This window comes from Schistocerca piceifrons, chromosome X (assembly GCF_021461385.2).
Source record: "Schistocerca piceifrons isolate TAMUIC-IGC-003096 chromosome X, iqSchPice1.1, whole genome shotgun sequence".
Taxonomy (NCBI): Eukaryota; Metazoa; Arthropoda; class Insecta; order Orthoptera; family Acrididae; genus Schistocerca; species Schistocerca piceifrons.
In genome coordinates this window covers 785,449,135-785,467,931 of record NC_060149.1, presented here as the reverse complement: position 1 = coordinate 785,467,931, position 18,797 = coordinate 785,449,135, and the positions used below count along the sequence as shown (strand labels likewise).

General features: G+C 42.1%; 1 protein-coding gene across 2 annotated transcripts in view; it reads right to left on the bottom strand.

Moving 5' to 3' along the window:
- The window catches only part of LOC124721569 (protein sarah), a 54,999-nt gene extending 36,422 nt beyond the window's left edge, over positions 1-18,577 (bottom strand). Inside the window, exons 1-3 of one of the 2 annotated variants that reach the window (XM_047246608.1) lie at positions 18,334-18,577; positions 17,799-18,085; positions 10,266-10,439 (exon numbers count right to left, since the gene is read on the bottom strand). In XM_047246608.1, the coding sequence (XP_047102564.1) occupies positions 10,266-10,439; positions 17,799-18,059 (435 nt within the window). In that variant the 5' untranslated portion in view covers positions 18,060-18,085; positions 18,334-18,577. The remainder of the gene's footprint in view (positions 1-10,265; positions 10,440-17,798; positions 18,086-18,333) is intronic. The other variant, XM_047246609.1, reaches the window with a different exon arrangement.
- Between the last annotated feature and the right edge of the window lie 220 nt (positions 18,578-18,797).

Below are 18,797 nucleotides of genomic sequence, written 5' to 3'. Positions count from 1 at the left end.
TTGTGTGCATTAAAGTCACCGAGCACCAGAGAGGTGTGGGAGTTGACCAATAAGCTGGAGAAAGTCTGCCCTGGAGGGATGTAGATGTTATAAAGAGAAAATGTGAAGTGAGGAAGGAAAATGCAGACTGCAACAGCTTTCAGCCGGGTATTCAGTGAGATGGTTTGACTATGACCATCATCCTGGATGAGTAGCACGACACCCCCAAGAGATGGCATGCCATCCTCGGAGGGAAGGTCAAAGTGGACTGGAAAGAAATGTGAGAGGTCAAAGCTGTTGCATGGATGCGATTTTGTATCCTGGAGGCAGAAAATAAGTGGGTACTGCAATTCCAAGAGCAGCCATAATTCCTTCTTGTTGGATCCAGTGCTGTGAACATTCCACTGTAGGAGTGGCATGACGGGGAAAGGGGAGGAGGAAAAATAGAAGGGTTGACACCTCAGTGGTTGGTGAGTTTTTGGTTTTGGTTTTAGGGTGTAAAATTGCTATGGTCATTAGCGCCCAGTCCGTGACTTAGGAAACAGTTAAAAATCGAAAATGGAAACCAGCAGCAATGGGAACGAAACTCAAAAAATTGGAGAAACTAAAAGCAGAAGGAAGGCTTAAAAATCCACTACAGAAAGGGGTTGGTTGTCCCAAAAAAAAAGCTTCAAATGACTGACGTCATTTCACTGGCACTAATAAACTCAAGAACGCGATCGGCCGAGCGCGTGTCATCTGCTAAAATTGACGATATATCAGGCGACAGCTGTAGACGGGCGCGTAATGGAGTAAAATAGGGGCACTCAATTAAAAGGTGTCTTACTGTCCACAGCTTAAAAGATGTCGATGGCTAAAAAGACAGTGTCCTATCCGGAGTCGAGTTAAAATTACCTCCTCCTGACGACGCGTTCGGGAGGAAGAGGTCGAAGCACAAGGAAGAGCTTTCATGTCCCGCAATTTATTATGGGGAAGTGTCGACCAATATGCGTGCCATAAAAGAACAACACGACAACATAAAATGTTCCGTAGATCGGCGAAGGGAATTGACTGAATAGCTGGCCGAGGAAGAGAGACTGCAGCCTTGGCCGCTATATCTGCCGCCTCATTTCCACAGATACCAACGTGTCCCGGGAGCCAGAGGAACGCCACTGAGACGCCCCCCAGGTGGAGCAAGCGCAGACAGTTCTGAATTCGGTGGACCAGAGGGTGGACAGGGTAAAGAACTTGGAGACTGAGGAGAGAGCTGAGAGAATCTGAGCAGATAACATACTGTATCCGCTGATGGTGGCGGATGTAGTGGACAGCCAGGAGAACAGCGTAAAGCTCCGCAGTATAAACCGAACACTGATCGGGAAGCCGAAATTGATTTGGGGTGTCGCCAACAATATAGGCACTCCCTACACCTAACGATGTTTTCGAGCCATCAGTGTAAATAAATGTGGCTTCCTTCATTTGTGCACATAGAGCAGAAAATGCCCGACGATAAACAAGTGAAGGGGTACCATCCTTGGGAAACTGACAAAGGTCACGGAGCAGGCAGATCTGGGGACGGAGCCATGGCGGTGCTGTACCCCAAGTTGTCAAGAAGGTTTTAGGAAAGCAGAAGGAAAGAGAATGGAGCAGCTGACAGAAGCGGACTCCCGGTGGTAGTAGGGAGGAGGGGCGGCCTGCATACCCTACATCAAAGGAGGCGTCGAAAAAAATGTCATGGGCTGGATTAGCAGGCATGGAAGACAGACGGCTAGCATAACGACTCAGAAGGAGTGCTCGCCGATTAGACAGCGGAGGTTCAGCAGTCTCAGCATAAAGGCTTTCCACAGGGCTGGTGTAAAAAGCTCCAGACACTAAACGTAATCCACGGTGGTGGATAGAGTCGAGACGACGAAGAATAGACGGCCGAGCAGAGGAGTAAACTATGCTTCCATAGTCCAATTTCGAGTGCACTAAGGCGCGATAGAGGCGGAGAAGGACCACTCGGTCCGCTCCCCAGGAGGTACCATTCAGGACACGGAGGGTGTTGAGGGATCGCAGACAGCGAGCCAAAAGATAGGAAACGTGGGAGGACCAGCACAGTTTTCTGTCAAACATAAGACCCAAGAATTTAGCGACGTCCGAAAACGGAAGGTTGACAGGTCCTAGATGTAAGGAGGGTGGAAGAAACTCCTTACATCGCCAAAAATTAACGCAAACGGTCTTACCGGGAGAAAAACGGAAGCCGGTTTCGATGCTCCAAGAGTGGAGGCGATCGAGACATCCTCGAAGACGTCGTTCAAGAAGGCTGGTCCGTTGAGAGCTGTAGTAGATCGCAAAATCGTCCACAAAGAGGGAGCCCGAGACATCAGGAAGGAGACAATCCATAATTGGATGTATGGCAATGGCAAACAGTACAACACTCAGCACGGAGCCCTGGGGTACCCCATTTTCTTGGGAGAAAGTACGGGAGAGAGTAGTGTTCACCCGCACTCTAAATGTGCGCTCTGCCATAAATTCGCGTAGAAAAAGGGGCAGCCGACCTCAAAAGCCCCAAGAGAACAGTGTGCGGAGGATGCCCGTCCTCCAACAGGTATCGTATGCTCTCTCCAGATCAAAAAATATTGCTACTGTTTGGCGTTTCTGGAGAAAATTGTTCATGATATAAGTGGAGAGAGCAACAAGATGGTCAACTGCAGAACGATGCTTTCGGAATCCGCATTGGGCAGGTGTTAAAAGACTGCGGGACTCCAGCCACCAAGCTAAACGGCAATTCACCATACGCTCCAAAACCTTACATACACTACTCATGAGAGAAATGGGGCGATAGCTAGAGGGGTGATGTTTGTCCTTTCCAGGTTTCGGAACAGGAACGACGATAGCTTCCCGCCATCGTCTGGGAAAAGTACTGTCGGTCCAAATTCGATTATAAAGGCGAAGGAGGTAACGCAGATTATGGGTTGGTAAATGCAGCAACATTTGGACGTGGATACCATCCGGTCCTGGGGCGGAGGAGCGAGAAGAAGAGAGTGCATGTTGGAGTTCCCGCATGGAAAAAACAGTATTGCAGCTTTCGCAATTTTGAGAGGAGAAAGCAAGAGGTCGCACTTCCGCTGCACGTTTCTTCGGGAGAAACGCTGGCGGGTAATTTGAAGAGCTCGAAATCTCAGCAAAGTGTTGACCCAATGAGTTAGAAATGGCGACGGGGTCCACTAATGTATCATGAGCGACAGTGAGCCCAGAGACCGGGGAGAAACTAAGCGCGCCTGATAACCGCCGAAGCCAACACCAAACTTCCGAGGAGGGAGTGAAGGTGTTAAATGAGCTAATAAAGAATTTCCAGCTTGCCTTCTTGCTATCGCGGATGACGCGACGGCATCGCGCACGGAACTGCTTATAACGGATACAGTTGGCCAAAGTAGGATGGTGGCGGAAAATGCGAAGAGCATGTCGCCGTTCACGTATTGCGTCAGGGTATGCCTCGTTCCACCAAGGAACTGGGGGGCGCCGGGGCAATTCGGAGGTGCGTGGTATTGAACGTTCCGCAGCTGTAAGAATAACGTCGGTAATATGTGTGACCTCATCGTCGACGCTGGGAAAGTGACAGTCGTCAAATGTTGCTAGAGACGAAGAAAGTGTCCAATCGGCTTGGGCAAACTTCCAGCGTCACAGGCGCATACATGGCAGTTGAGGCTGCAGTCTGAGGACACATGGAAAGTGGTCACTCGAGTGTGTATCGTCAAGGGCAAACCATTTGAAGCGCCGAGCTAGCGGAACAGTACCGACCGAAAGGTCCAAGTGAGAGAAATTTGTCGTGGAGGCAGACAAAAATGTAGGGACCCCAGTGTTGAGGCAAACTAGATCTGCTTGGTGGAAGACGTCTAGCAATAGTGCGCCACGTGGACAAGGATGTGGAAATCCCCAAAGCGGGTGGTGGGCATTGAAGTCCCCAACCAGCAAATAGGGGGGTGGAAGCTGACCAAGAAGATGAAGGAAATCAGCTCGTGCCATTGGTGTGGACGATGCAATGTATACAGTACAAAGAGAAAAGGTATATCCAGAAAGGGAAAGACGGACAGCGACAGCTTGGAAGGAAGTGTTTAAGTGGATTGGGTGATAATGGAGAGAATCATGGAGAAGAATCATGAGTCCTCCATGGGCTGGAGTGCCTTCAACAGAAGGGAGATCAAATCGGACGGACTGAAAATGGGGAAGAACAAAGCGGTCATGGGGACGCAGCTTTGTTTCCTGAAGACAGAAGATGACCGGCGAGTAGGATCATAAGAGGATCGACAATTCATCCCGATTGGCTAGAATGCCGCGGGTATTCCAGTGGATAATGGACATAGGGTGAACAGAAAATGGAGGAATGTGACCAAGGTTGCTGTCAACTCATCGACTGCTCAGAGCTTGCGACCGACAGCATGGAATGGCATTCAGCCGAAGGCAGAAGATCCTGATCCATAGGTTGTTCAGGAGCAGCTCCTGCCACCAGCGATCGGCCGGTTGATCGGCCGCCAGCAGTGCGCCTCGGCGACACAGAAGATGGCTGAGGGCGATTTCCGCCAGGTGGTGCTGTAGATGGGACACGCCTTGGCGGAGGAGGAGATGAACTGGGTTTCTTAGTAGCCTTCTTGGAAATATGATGTTTAGATGGAGGAGGAACCGATGGTTGCGAAGTTGGGGTATGTAAAAAATCTTCATGAGTGTGCTCTTTTTTGGAAGTCCGGGTGTCTGACTTTTGGGCTCGAGATTTAGCAGAACCCGATGAAGGGTGAGCCATAGAGTGGGCAGGCGAAAGTGGTGAGGTCGAACGGGCGATCTTCGCACTGGCCGATCTGACGACTGTGGCACTAAAGGTGAGGTTGCAAGTCTGCGTGGCCGCCTCCTTTGTTGGCCGAGGAGAAGCAAGGACAGTGCTGTATTTTCCTGTCTGAGACACGGTGGGCCGGCGACTGGCAAATAATTTTCGAGCAGCAAAGGTCGACACCTTTTCCTTCACTCTGATTTCCTGGAAGAGCTTTTCGTCTTTAAAGACGGGGCAATCTCGAGAGGAAGCAGCGTGGTCACCCATACAGTTGATGCAGCGAGGGGATGGAGGTGGACTAGCACCCTCATGGGCATCTTTGCCACACGTAACACATTTGGCCGGATTGGAACAGGACTGGCTGGTGTGATTGAACCGCTGACACCGATAGCAACGCGTAGGGTTTGGGACGTAAGGGCGAACGGAAATTATCTCATAGCCTGCTTTGATTTTCGATGGGAGTTGAACTTTGTCAAATGTCAAGAAGACAGTGCGGGTTGGAATGATGTTCGTGTCAACCCTTTTCATAACTATGAACAGCCATTACGCCCTGGTCAGATAGGTAGTGCTGAATTTCTTCGTCAGACAATCCATCGACTGAACGTGTATAAACGACTCCACGCGAGGAATTTAAAGTGCGGTGCGCTTCAACCCAGACAGGGAAGGTGTGGAGCAGTGAAGTACGCAGCAATTTTTGTGCCTGGAGGGCACTGACTGTTTCTAACAACAAGGTGCCATTCCGTAATCTGGAACAAGACTTTACAGGACCTGCAATTGCGTCGACACCTTTCTGAATAATGAAAGGGTTGACTGTGGAGAAGTCGTGACCTTCATCAGACCGAGAAACAACAAGGAACTGTGGCAACGATGGAAGAACTGTCTGTGGCTGAGACTCAGTGAACTTACGCTTGTGAGCAGACATAGTGGAAGGTGAGGAAACCATTGCGGAAGAATACCCCATGATTACCGGGTTCTCCGACGGCGCACTTCTCCCTTGTGGGGGCCCTCTGAGGGCACTCCCGCCTTAGGTGATTGTTCACACCTCAGGTCACACCTCCCGACAAACGGACGGAGGGACCAATCGGCACTTTCGGAAGGTATCAGCTCGGGTAATCCCCCCTCCCTGGGCCTGGCCGTTACCAGGGGGTACGTACGTGTCCTACCTGTCTACCCAGGGCGGGGAACTACGCGTTACCCCGTCATCGGCTACGCACAAAAATGCGTGGGTCGGCCTTCAGACACGCACAGGGAGGAAGAAAGAGAAAGGGAAAAACAAAGAAAGGGAAAGGAAAGAAGAGGGGTCTCGCCGCAGCGGAGAAAAGGGTAAAGAGAAGAAGTAAGGAAAAGAGAAGGACAAAGGAAGGAGTAAGACAGACAAGCAGAGAAGATGAAGAATGCGTTACATTTACGAGCGTCCATCTCCAGACGTAGGCACAAACCATACTCCCAGAGGGGGAGAAAGGGAAGGAAAGAGCCAGAGGTGAGGGGAGGGGAGGGGGGATGAAGATGTGGGATAGGGAAGGATGCGGAAAAGGAAAGTATGCAGCCCGGAAAGGAAGGAGGGCCACATTAGCTCGGGGTCCCGTGCTCGCTACGCACGTATCCACAAAAAGAGTTGTGGACCCCCTGGGGGGTGGTTGGTAAGTGCCAGCCTTTGAAGACTCACTGCTACAAGGCATACAGAATGGAGGATCCTGTTCCGTGACATCTATAAAGGCATTGGCAGTCTCTCTAGGTCACCCTGAGGATTCCAGGGCAGAAAAAGCAGTTGGTGGTGTGCACTGGCATAATGGAAATCGGCCAGGTGAGAGTATCACATGGCGACACCGTCAAAGAGGCTCAATGAGTTGGCAATGGAAAATACCATTTGCCTGTGTTTGATTTCTTGGAGCCTTTGCAAATAGCAGAGGAAAACTCGGATGTTTGTTAGCTGGGAGGATGTAAAAAGTCTTCACAGGACTAGTCCTTCTCTCCTTTGTGGCCTGCTAGTTGTGTAGCAGGTAATTTCACTTCCAGAGGCAAAGATTTGGTGGCTTGTAGCACAGCTGGAGGAGGAGCAGGAGGAGGAGACAGGGATGCTACCATGACACTTGCCAATTTTACAACCATGGTGCTGAATTTGAGGTCGCAAGCTGTGTCCTTCGTGGAGCAAAGTGTAGCAAGAGCAGTACTAAGTGCCAGATGGTAAAACTCAGGGCTTTTTAACTAGCCAACAACTTGTGAGTGTCAGGGTAAGGCACTTTTTCCTTCATTCGGATCTCATCAATGGCCTGCTCATCGAGCTACATGGGACATTCCCAGGATGAGACTGCATGGCCGCCATTGCAATTGATACAGCAGGGAGAAGCAGGCGCTCAATCGCCATTATGAGCATTCCAACCAAAAATAACACTTTTTCTGTGTTTTGGCAGGAAATTTGAGTGTGGTTGTAGTGTTGACAGTGGTAGCAATGCATCGGTTTTGGAAGGTACAGTCGGGCCGTGGTGACTTCATAGCCTGCTTTGATCTTTGATGGAAGCACTATCCTGCCAAACATGAGAAAAAGAGTGCATGTGGGTGCTAAGGTTCAATAAACTTTGTTCATTACCTGATGGACTGCAGTGATGCCCTGATCAGAGAGGTAAGTTTGGATTTCTGCCTCAGTCCGACCATCGAGCAGCCTAGTGTAAATAACACCATGTGAAGAATTCAGGATTCGATGGGCCTCAACACAAGCAGGATAGCCATGGAGGAGTGGAGTTGCAAGCAGCTGTTGGGGTTGAGAATCACAATTCGTCTCCAAAAGCAAAGTGTCATTATATAAATAAGAGTAGGATTTCACAGAGTCGGCAATTGCATCAACACCTTTCTGAATTATAAACAGATTAACCGTAGAAAAGGACTGACCTAATCCATTAAGTGATGACATGAGGAACTGAGGTGCAGCTGGGAGTGTCTTGGAATCTTTAGCCTCATTCCATTTACGTTTAGTAGACATAGACTGAGACAGTGAATCCTCCACAATTGGCAGCGCCTTTGATGGCTTGCTCATTCAAACTGGGTTCCCCTCAGAGGAGAGGCTCACCTGCCTTAGGTGATTGTTTATACCTCGGCACACACCTCCCAAACTTTTGACAACTGGAAATTTGGGAACGTGACAGCTCAGGTCATCACCCCTCCCTGGGCCTAGCCTGTACCAGGGGGTACGTCCGAACCCTACCTGTCGACCTGGGGCTGGGGATTATGCATTACACAGTCACCTGTTACATGGCAGACATGTTGGCTAGCCTTCAGGAGTGCACAGGGAGGAAGAAGAAAAAAAAGAGGAATTTCAAACAACAAAGTGGAGGAAAGATAGATGGGGAAAAAGTGTGGAGACTGTTCTGATGTCAGGCTATTGAAAATGCATAACACATCCCCAAAAATATTCCAGAAACATTCCCTGAGGGAGGGGAAAAAGAATAGCAGGAGGACAGACATACAGCATGGAATGGAAAAGATGATGCAAAGGATGTGGTCCCATGGTAGCCAAGCATGAACTCATCGACGAGTGGTGAGCCCCCTAGGGGGGTGGATTGTCTAATTTCAATCCTCCTCCTGTCCTGTTGAAGTTGTGCTTTTGAATTTATATGGCCTCTCCATACATCTTAGCATACTAACAATTAGATCTTGCTAAAACCACAGCATCAGAGAAACAAATTTGGTGGTACCCTAGCCCCAATGTATAATCTGCTACTGCTGATTTATCTGTCTTGTCCAGGTGACAGCTGCTCACATTAATGCTTCCTTATGTAGTTCCTACATACACTTGGCCAGAAGGACAAGGCCTTCTCTCTCTCATTTTCCTATCATCCGAGTTTCACATGCATGTATGGTTGCATTTCGAACAAATGCTTTTGTGATCCATTTCTTTATTTCAAACTGATGTTTCTGCTGGTGAGCAAGTTCTTTTGTAATTTAAATATAATTTTCATCAGCTGTGTTCTGCTTATAATTTCTTTCTGGCTCCTACCATCCCTTGTGATCCTGCTTCACAAACAGGTAAATTCCTTTACCACTTCTAACTGCTCTCTTGCAATCTCACTCTTAGAGGTTCATATTCTTCAGTACTGCATACTATCACTTTAGTCTTGCTGTAATTTATTGTCGTACCATACCAGTTACACACAATCCTTTAATTGTGCTGGGGGCCTTTTCTAGACTGGATCAGTACAAACTAACGAAATGTTATATAAAATAAGCTTCACTTTTCAGGTACAACTGGGCTTTCTGTTCTGTTGCACTGCAGCCAAAATCATATTACTATTCTTTAGTTTCCAGCTTTCCAACAACAGCTATTTACAACCCATAAAATATTAAACGAATTTTTGTTTCGAACCACTTGGTTTGAGGGGCAACCACAGCTGTGACGATACATTTCAAATGATGAAAACTGAAACAGATGTGACAAAATGATTTATTAATGATGACTTGTTTCATGATATTATAATCATACCTTCAGGTAACTGCTGACATAAGAACAGGTTTGTTACCTGAAGATGTGAATATAATGTCACATAACTAGTTGTAATTGGTAAGTCAGTTTGATGCAGCTGTTGTGGTTTCAATCATCTGAAATGTTATTGTTTATCTTTGATGTTTTGGAACTCATTCTTTCCTGTACACATCCACACAATAATAAACTAATCAAAAAATGATTAGCTCAACATTTTGTGTGTGATCTACTTGTTAAGAATAGCATTCCAAATCATTAACCTTATGAAAAGAATGTGTGTGACACACAAACAAACACAAACATACACACAAAATTCAAGCTTTCGCAACAAACTGTTGCCTCATCAGGAAAGAGGGAAGGAGAGGGAAAGACGAAAGGATGTGGGTTTTAGGGGAGATGGTAAGGAGTCATTCCAATCCCGGGAGTGGAAAGACTTACCTTAGGGGGAAAAAAGGACGGGTATACACTCGCACACACACACACATATCCATCCACACATATACAGACACAAGCAGACATATTGGTCTTTAAATATGTCTGCTTTTTTTTTTGTGTGTGTGTGTGTGTGTGTGTATATATATATATATATATATATACCTGTCCTTTTTTCCCCCTAAGGTAAGTCTTTCCACTCCCGGGATTGGAATGACTCCTTACCCTCTCCCCTAAAACCCACATCCTTTCGTCTTTCCCTCTCCTTCCCTCTTTCCTGATGAGGCAACAGTTTGTTGCGAAAGCTTGAATTTTGTGTGTCTGTCGACCTGCCAGCACTTTCATTTGGTAAGTCACATCATCTTTGTTTTTAGATATATTTTTCCTACGTGGAATGTTTCCCTCTATTATTTTGTTTTAACACAGTATACTTGCTGCAGAAACAGAAGAAAATTTTCATTCTATACACAACAGTAGTCAAGCATCTGTGGTCAAAATACAATTACTAAACTGTTTTCCTCCCCCAGGAATAAAAAGTAACTTGAGATACACACACATAGGACCACTCACTTTAAATGTATGGCAGTGAAAGGTAGTTACCTGGGCAAAATAACAGTTTATGACAGTTTCTCCAAACTGTGTCTGGTGCAACTGTATTCTGGCCTTTGCAGCAGCTGCAGGACAGTTATAATTTACCCTCAGTCTTCGGAAGCTTCGAAAATACTGAAATGAAATTGGCTCCCCAAACTGACGGAAGAGGTTTTCTAATTCTTTCTGCAACAATGATGAAAAGGAAGGAACATCAGTCAACACTAGTTGGTAATTTTTAATTCTGCACATAAACAAGTACTGTTGGCAACACTAAAATTACATTAAAATTTATTTAGAATTATTATTCTAGCAGTCAGTCCCTGACATAGCTCTTGCAGGCATCTAGTAAAGAAATTTAAGCACATGATTTCGATCTACTAAACAAGCTTTCACTTTTATTAAAAGGAAGCTAATTAGCTACTCTACCAAAAGCCTGGAGTACAGCATACTATTTTGAGTGTATAGATTGGCAGTACTTGGAGTTGTGTGTCCTGAAGAGAAGTACTGGCCAGTAATTCTGTCTCTCTATGAACTGAATTTTCCCTTCACATGTTACAGATTAACGTAAAAAAAGTTCTCATGCTAATTATCTAGACATTTCATGTAGTTTACATGTAATTTTGGTACTATTATTTATGCACTGTTACTTATGAACAGAAGATTACAGATTAATACTAGAATATAAGTTTGCTCTCTTTCTCTACCTGTGCTTTCAAGAGACTTGGTCTTAGATGCAGTGATTCCAGTCTCCAAAAATCACATGGTGGTCTCTGATATTTACTTCAACTGAGATGGGGAAGAAGGAAACTTGACAATAACTGAAAATATTCACATTTTGAGATAATGAGATGAAACTGAAAATGATGAGTCAAAAGTCTGAGAAAGTCCTTTCTTGGCACACCTAATTGAGCTTTTCACTTAGCTATTTTTCAATATATGGAATTAAAAAGATTGTGTAACTAAATGCAGAAATCAAATTAATAATTTAAAATTTCCAGATGGAAATGACACATGAGACAAAAAGTTGAAAAAATAACAGGAGATTAAAATTTGCAAAGAAGAATGTTCCTCATTTTATTTGCATGTCACCAATTTAGTCATCTATTCTTCCTCTCTATTCAAAGTTTTTTTGGGGGGGGGGGGCAAGGGGGGGGGGGGGGCAGGCGCCATTGAACGACACCATTTTCATCTCTCAAATTATTGCTCAAAGTATATGCTGAAGTGTCGAAAACCAGAACTGTTCTAAGATATTGGTGCAATGATTAAGAATCAAATAAATCTTGTTGGCCATTCCACAGAATTAAATTTCACAACCTAGCATTTCTCACTAAATTCAGAAATCTGTAAGGAATTTGTCAATTAAATGGGAAGAAAACTTATTCATGAAGTACTCCAGCCTTCCCACTGCTGCATACAGGCCACCTACATGCTTCACAGTCTTTGGAAGTATTCACCCATGTTCTCACACATTTTATAATTTCCTAATTTCCATTATGTTGTCATATAAAAATACTTTCAATCATAAGCATGAAATGATAGTTTAGATATATGTGAAATAACGATGCAAATATTTACGGCAAATTTTCTATTGTGATATACTGACAACAGATTTTCTTTTGTTTTTGTCTTGATTAAACTCTTACACAATATTGTTCTTTATTAAATCTTAAAGTCTCATTTTAAACAAAATATATGAAACAAATATTCTTGACCTCCAAAGATCATATACCTGCTGAAAAAAAATATGGCTGAAATACAACTTTAATATTTCTAACAACAAAACAAAAATAATGGCATTCTGGGCAAAATATTTAAGCCTTCCCCACAGCATTATCTATGTTATCATTCCAACTTAAATTGTTCATAATTGTAATTTCTACGTATTTAGTCGAATTGATAGCCTTATTGTGTAATCAAAATTTAATGGATTTATTTTTGTGCTAATGTGGGTGACCTCAAATTTCTCTTTATTGAGAACAATTGCCACTTTTTGCACCATTCAGATATCATGCCTAAGTCATTTTGCAAATTATGATAGCATCATTTGCACACAATCTAATTAATGACTCCAGAACAAATGTTTTTAAGAATAGTTTACAAAGGATGACCTGGGATGAAATTTGTAATGAACCCAAGTGCTGCCATAAAATTTATTTAATTCCACAATAAATTCATACCTTTCCTCATAAACTAACCAGAAAGGACATTAGAGAGACATGTAAAAAAAATCATGGATCACTATATGGATTAAAGTATCTGGTGCAACGAGAAGAGTGAAGAGGGCCATACGATTGGCAAGAACAAGTAGAGATCCTGAAGTAGTTGCATACAACAAAAATGACTCAAAATTACTGAGAAAAGTTGCTAAAAATCAAAGAACATACAAATAGTGTCAGAAATCAGTAATTACAACAATCGACCTAGGGCTATATGTAACATAGTGAAATGAGAGAGAGAACAACCAGTCACAGAACAAGATAATATCACTACTGAACTGAACAGTTCAAGAGAAAAATCACAGCAGTATGTTGATAAAGCAACTCTCATAAAATTCAACTACATGAACATATCACCAACTTTTTCTGAAATTAAGAAAATTATATATTCTCTAAAAAATAAAAGCTCATCTGGGCTTGATGATGTTTCCAACAGAATACTATTGATTTGTTCCCAAATAATAAGCCCTGTCTCATCCAAAATATGTAATGCATCACAAACACAAGGAAATTTTTCCCTGACAGTTTGAAATACAGCATTGCTAAAGCCCTCTGTAAGAAAGGTGATAGAACAGATGTCAGTAACTAATGACCTGACTTACACTACTGACATTTTCCAAAGTTTTTGAGAAGGTGATGTATTCCTGAATAATATCTAACTTGAGAAACATAAATATCCTCAGCAAATCACAGTTTGTATTTCAGAAGAACTGCTCCACTGAAAATGCCATTTACATGTTCACTCATCCAATTTTACAAGCATTAAATAACAAAATAGCACGAGTTGGTATTTTTGTGCCCTATCCAAGGTGTTTGATTGTGTGAATCACAATATTCCTAGATAAACTGAAGTTTTATGGGACTGGTGGTACAGCCAACCAGTGGATAATGTCAGATCTAACCAAAATAATGCAGAAAGTCATACTTAATAATTCAACCAATGTAGTCTGGGGACATTCTGCTGGGGAGAAATCACATCTGGGGTTCCCACAGGCTTGATCTTAGGTCTCCTATTGTTCCTCATATGTATAAACCATCTTCCACCTAACATACAACAAGCAGAATTAGTTCTTTTTGCTGATGACAGTAGTATTGTAATCATCCCAAACATACATACAGAAGAAATGATATACAATGCCCTTGATAGTACTATTGACGTCTTTTCTGCAGATGGTCACAACCTCAGTTTTCAAATGGTACAATATTCAGTTCTACACATCTAGGGGTATTACACCAATAGTACGTGTAACACATAGTGAGGAAATAATAAATAGGGCAGAAACTTCAAAATTCTTAGTAGAACTGTAATTTTACATTGTCTATGGATGAATACATAAATAAATATTTTCATTCAATACTGTCATATGGAATAATGGTCTGAGCTAACTCTATTTAAGAATAAAAGTCTTCATTGCATGTGAGCAGTATGAAAGGAAAAACATCAAAAAGCTTAAATGATAGTACATGGCCAGTCAATCCCACGCAACCATCATCTGTTCATTGGTTCAAGAAACATAGATCAGAATGATTCTGGCCATTAAAACCTGTGTTATAACAGTAATATTTGTTGCAAAATCGTCACTCTCCCAATGCAAATACATTACTGACATTGTTACAGGTATTACAAGGTCCATTCAAGCTTCTCAATGCAATTCACGGTTTATTCACTAGGTGAATGTGCTGTGAACATCCAACAATGGTTCTTGCAATAATGATATGAAACTATTATCTGTTCTTCACACTGATCTCGTAACCTAAAACTTTCATATCCGAATTCACTGCCTACTTGTCACAAAACCATAAGCTTCTATACTTCCTTTTAAATACTCTACCAACACTCAAAATGTAAATGGTGCTACTATAAAGAACAAACTACAGACTCATTAGCAGCCAAGAATTACACAGGCTGAACAAAGATGGAAACATTGTGCACCCCTGACAAGATGTCAGATGTACATGAATTATTATTAAATGTGAGGGTCCATTCTTTAATGCAGTTCACATAATATATGGAAAACATTAAACAGGACAGTCACATTTGAAACTAATGATATGAACTTCCTTATTGCTTTTGTGATTATCTACATATCTACATTCAAAATGATCCTCACAGAACTTTTCAGGAACTGATGAAGCCCTCTTGTTAGGGACTGTAGTAAGCTGCTTCATTGCGAGTATTTAATTGTTGCTTTATCCCTACCAGGAAGTCACAGAAAATGCTTCTTATCACAGCTGACATATTAATTTTATTTAATTCTGAAGAACAGCTGCACCCATCGCTATGGGGAAACTACTGCTTACTATTTGTTCACTTGCAAAGTCTCATCTTAAACAGGTTTGACTACTCTCTACAAACAGTGAGATTACAAGAACTCAATTACAACCATGTAGGAAAACAAAGCGTTACTGTGGCTGAAATGTCATTTCACCATCTATCAAAGTCACCTGTTACATTTTCTCATAGTTGAATAAGTTATTGAAATGTCAATTGCCCTTACTACATCAAGCTTACAAGTGTGAATTACTCAGAGCTTTCATACAGGCAGTCTCTAGAACAACTGGAATTTATCGATCTGCCATTTGTCAGATAGTGTGCATGTATACTGATGGAAGTATTCATGTTAGTGCCCAATCTTCTATTTGAAATTCCCATAAGTTTCATGAAGGCATATACAAGCTTAATCATGAGTACCAGTCTGAAGACAAAAAGAGAAAGAAAATCAGACAGACTCAGTTATTGACCAAAACACAGGCTGAAGCACCACAATAAACAAAGAAGTGTATCATCTTTGTAGGTTATTCGAGACCAAGTACAACAATGAGTACAGAAATAAAGCTCATCCTTTTACAGAGGGACTAATAATGAAATCGCAAAAAACTGGATGGGGCTCGTACCAGCTCCTCTCAAATGAGAATTCAGTGCCACAACCACTGTGAGTGTGTGTTGTGTTGAAACACTGCAGAAGCTAATGACAGGTATGTGTAAACCGAGATCTAAATCACAGCTCACAACCACAAGCAAATGAAAAGTCCTATTTCAGTAAAAAAGAAAAAAAGCCCTAATTGATGAACCACCTAAACAGCTGCAAAAGGCATATAATTATGTTTTTGATGCTGTTTGCCTTTGTTTCCATGAGAAAAGTGAAGTACTCAATATCCATCAGGCTGTTTCTGTAATGATGGAAGAAACATCCAGAGATGACTGAAGGATAAAGGTAACACATGAATTACTATATGATGGAAATCTCTGGACTATATTTAAGAAAAATTATCAAAGTTGTACCTCTCAGCTTTGCAGGCAAGACAAAGTCAACACTGAGCTGCTATGTATTCCAAAACCTTTTGATCTGCGACAAAATCGTATGCACATGGGACATGGTCGCAGGAATGGTCATTATTGGTGGTAGTTTCTCTTCACACTTTACACACATTATGTAGACTACTTTTCACATGATTCAATAAACTTGAGGTCCAAACTCTGACTTTCCCTGCAGCCACAGCGTAGCTCTTACGATAGCAGAATTCAATATCCACACCAACCGACATTAAACTGATCAAGCGCCCATTTACTTACTCAATAAAGCATCGTCATTTCAGAGACACCTATCCTATTTTCCTCCATTTCATTGTTATTGTCAGAAGTGACAAATTTACTACAAACCTTAAAGCCTGGAAAATGGTACACTCTTGATGCCCCATATTCACATCATACACTCTGGCTTTGAAACAAATTTTCTAGACATTCTGACATTGTCAGTACTGTAAGCAGGAAGGAAGGCACTCAATCACAGACAGATTTCATTATGTCCTCTATCGACATGTTTTATGGTAGTTATCCATGCAATCACCCAGTTTACTATTGAGGGACCTGATCACATCCTGAGTGGTTTAAAAATTCTTTTATTTTCCATAAAAAGTAATCAGAATTGTCGAAACTACTGTCCCTTTATTGCTGCTGAAATGACAAATGAGCAATGAGAATGTTATCAAAAACCGATTTCTGAATTATACTGCAGTTCAGAACATAAATCCCTTAGCAGCACATTACTTTAATGACCAGCAATGATATGTCGATTACGCAATTCAGTCCAAATTCTAAACTGCATGTGCCCTAAATTTAAATAATATACAGATATCACAATCAATCAACTAATTCAGGATAAGAGAAACATGTGGAGTTGTTAAGAAAATATATTTTTAAAGCGCACTAAAATATCCACAAACTTAATCAATAGGTCATATAACAAAACCAAGAGTAAATGTTTGGCAAGGTCACAGCAGGCCATACACTATTATGATAAGAGCAATTTTCCTGTATTTCAAATCAAAGTTGTGAACATTGGGTAGTTTTTGCAAGTTTATTTATAGCAAACTACTTTGTTGTCACAATAAATATTTCTTATTATACCTACATCGGGCACTCTAGAAAATAATCCTATTTTACTGTTACATGCAGCATGACTGCTGTCAACTGTTTCTTTTAACTGTCTGGTTGATGTAAAAAGAAAAAAAAGGGGGAGAATTCAACATAAAATTAAGCTCTACAGCCTATGAAAATGAAAAAAACCTAAATGATCTGACAAAGTAGTAACTAATGTTATTCTGTAAGTCAGTTTCATTTACATACATATAAAAGATCAGCATTGTGGTTGCAATTAGAGCTGAACAATATAGCATTTCATTAACTTTAAACAACTGAATGATAAACTTGCCACTCACAACACAAACTCTCAAAGTAAAAATCATGAACACTTAATCAGTAACAGCTGCAGAAAATACAACAGCGTTACCAGGTGCAGTGCTCTATATTTAAAAGCAAAGGATACTTTAACAATACCTTCCAGAACTAAAGGAATAACAGTAAATATATTCCATCACCCTTACAATTATGCACCAAGGGCGTAGACTAATAAGCATTTTAAGAGATTTTGATCAAGTTGCATAAAATCAAAACACAGGCTCCAAAGTCAACGCCACCAGGATTCTACTGAATAAATATTATATCAAATTTATGGGCAGGCACACAATAGTGGAGTACATTCAGGAATTTTGTCAGGAAAAACAAAACAGGTGGGTGCACAAGCAAAATAATACTGTACATTACCAGCTACTGTTTAATACATGCTCAATGTGTTTTGGAATACCAGGAGTCAACATGTATTTTAACAACATAATAAAAACAATGTAACTGCAGGACTTTACATAAACACACTACACATAATACACGCATTCACTGAATACAGTTTTAAAATATTCCTCCTGTTGACATGCACGAACAAAATAGACAACATAACAAAAACAACTTAACAGATATTTTTATTTATACTTTTCTCTCGTCGTTTTTGAAGAGTGAGCTCTCCAAATTAGTGACAATCAAGGAGGTTGGCAGATCTTCGTCGTGAATGAGGTCCTCCAACGACCGCTCACCATCTGGATTTTGATGTCTCATGTCGCAGTTCAACTCTAATTCCGTGTAGTTTGGGTGGACGTTCGGAAGTCCATCCACTTCGTTTATAATAATGTTGTTTTCGTCATTGGACATAGGCTCATCTGAATCAACAGCCATACGACCTTCTTGCTCTTCCATTTCAGAGTTCTTGAGTACAGATGCAACTGTAACAGAATGAAACAGATTATCTTCAGTAAATATTTCGAATATATTAACTGCTAGTAAACCATGTACGAAATTTTGCTAACGTATACGCCACTTATGTTTACAAATCAGTATCGTCGAGTTTAGACAGCTGTCTTAATTGTTCATCGAGTAACAACTATGACCTGCATAAAAACCCTGAGTTCTAAGCATGGCAACAACTTGTGTTTCAGCTGTAATCAGAAGCCGTCATTCCATTTATACTCACGTCGCTGCTGTGTAAACTAACGAAACGCTGATTTACCCGAAGTCAGGCCGTAATTCTCAAACTGCACGATACATGACGCATCATGAAGGATTTCGCAACTCGCAGCACCTACATTTCAACACTTGGGCCTTTAAATTATACGAACTGTTCAATGATACAACGCAGAGTAACTTCGCGCTGCCGCAACTATGGTGCACACGGCACACCTCCAACTGTAAGACTGTCAGGCAGCACAGCAGTTGGCCCAAGCATGTGTGACACCGAGCTGTAGCTCAGCGCCGTGGGCGGTGCTGCTGGAACTACTGAGTGGCGCGCAGTTCGAATAGACTCTCTGCTGTGACGAAGCAGTTTCCAGCTACCCGAACCGTTGTAGCAACGAGAGTTCCGGTAACACGCTCTTAGTGCGTTGCCAAGCTACTGGGAGCCCTGCAAGTTAATCAAATCTATCATCTCTGTTTCTTATT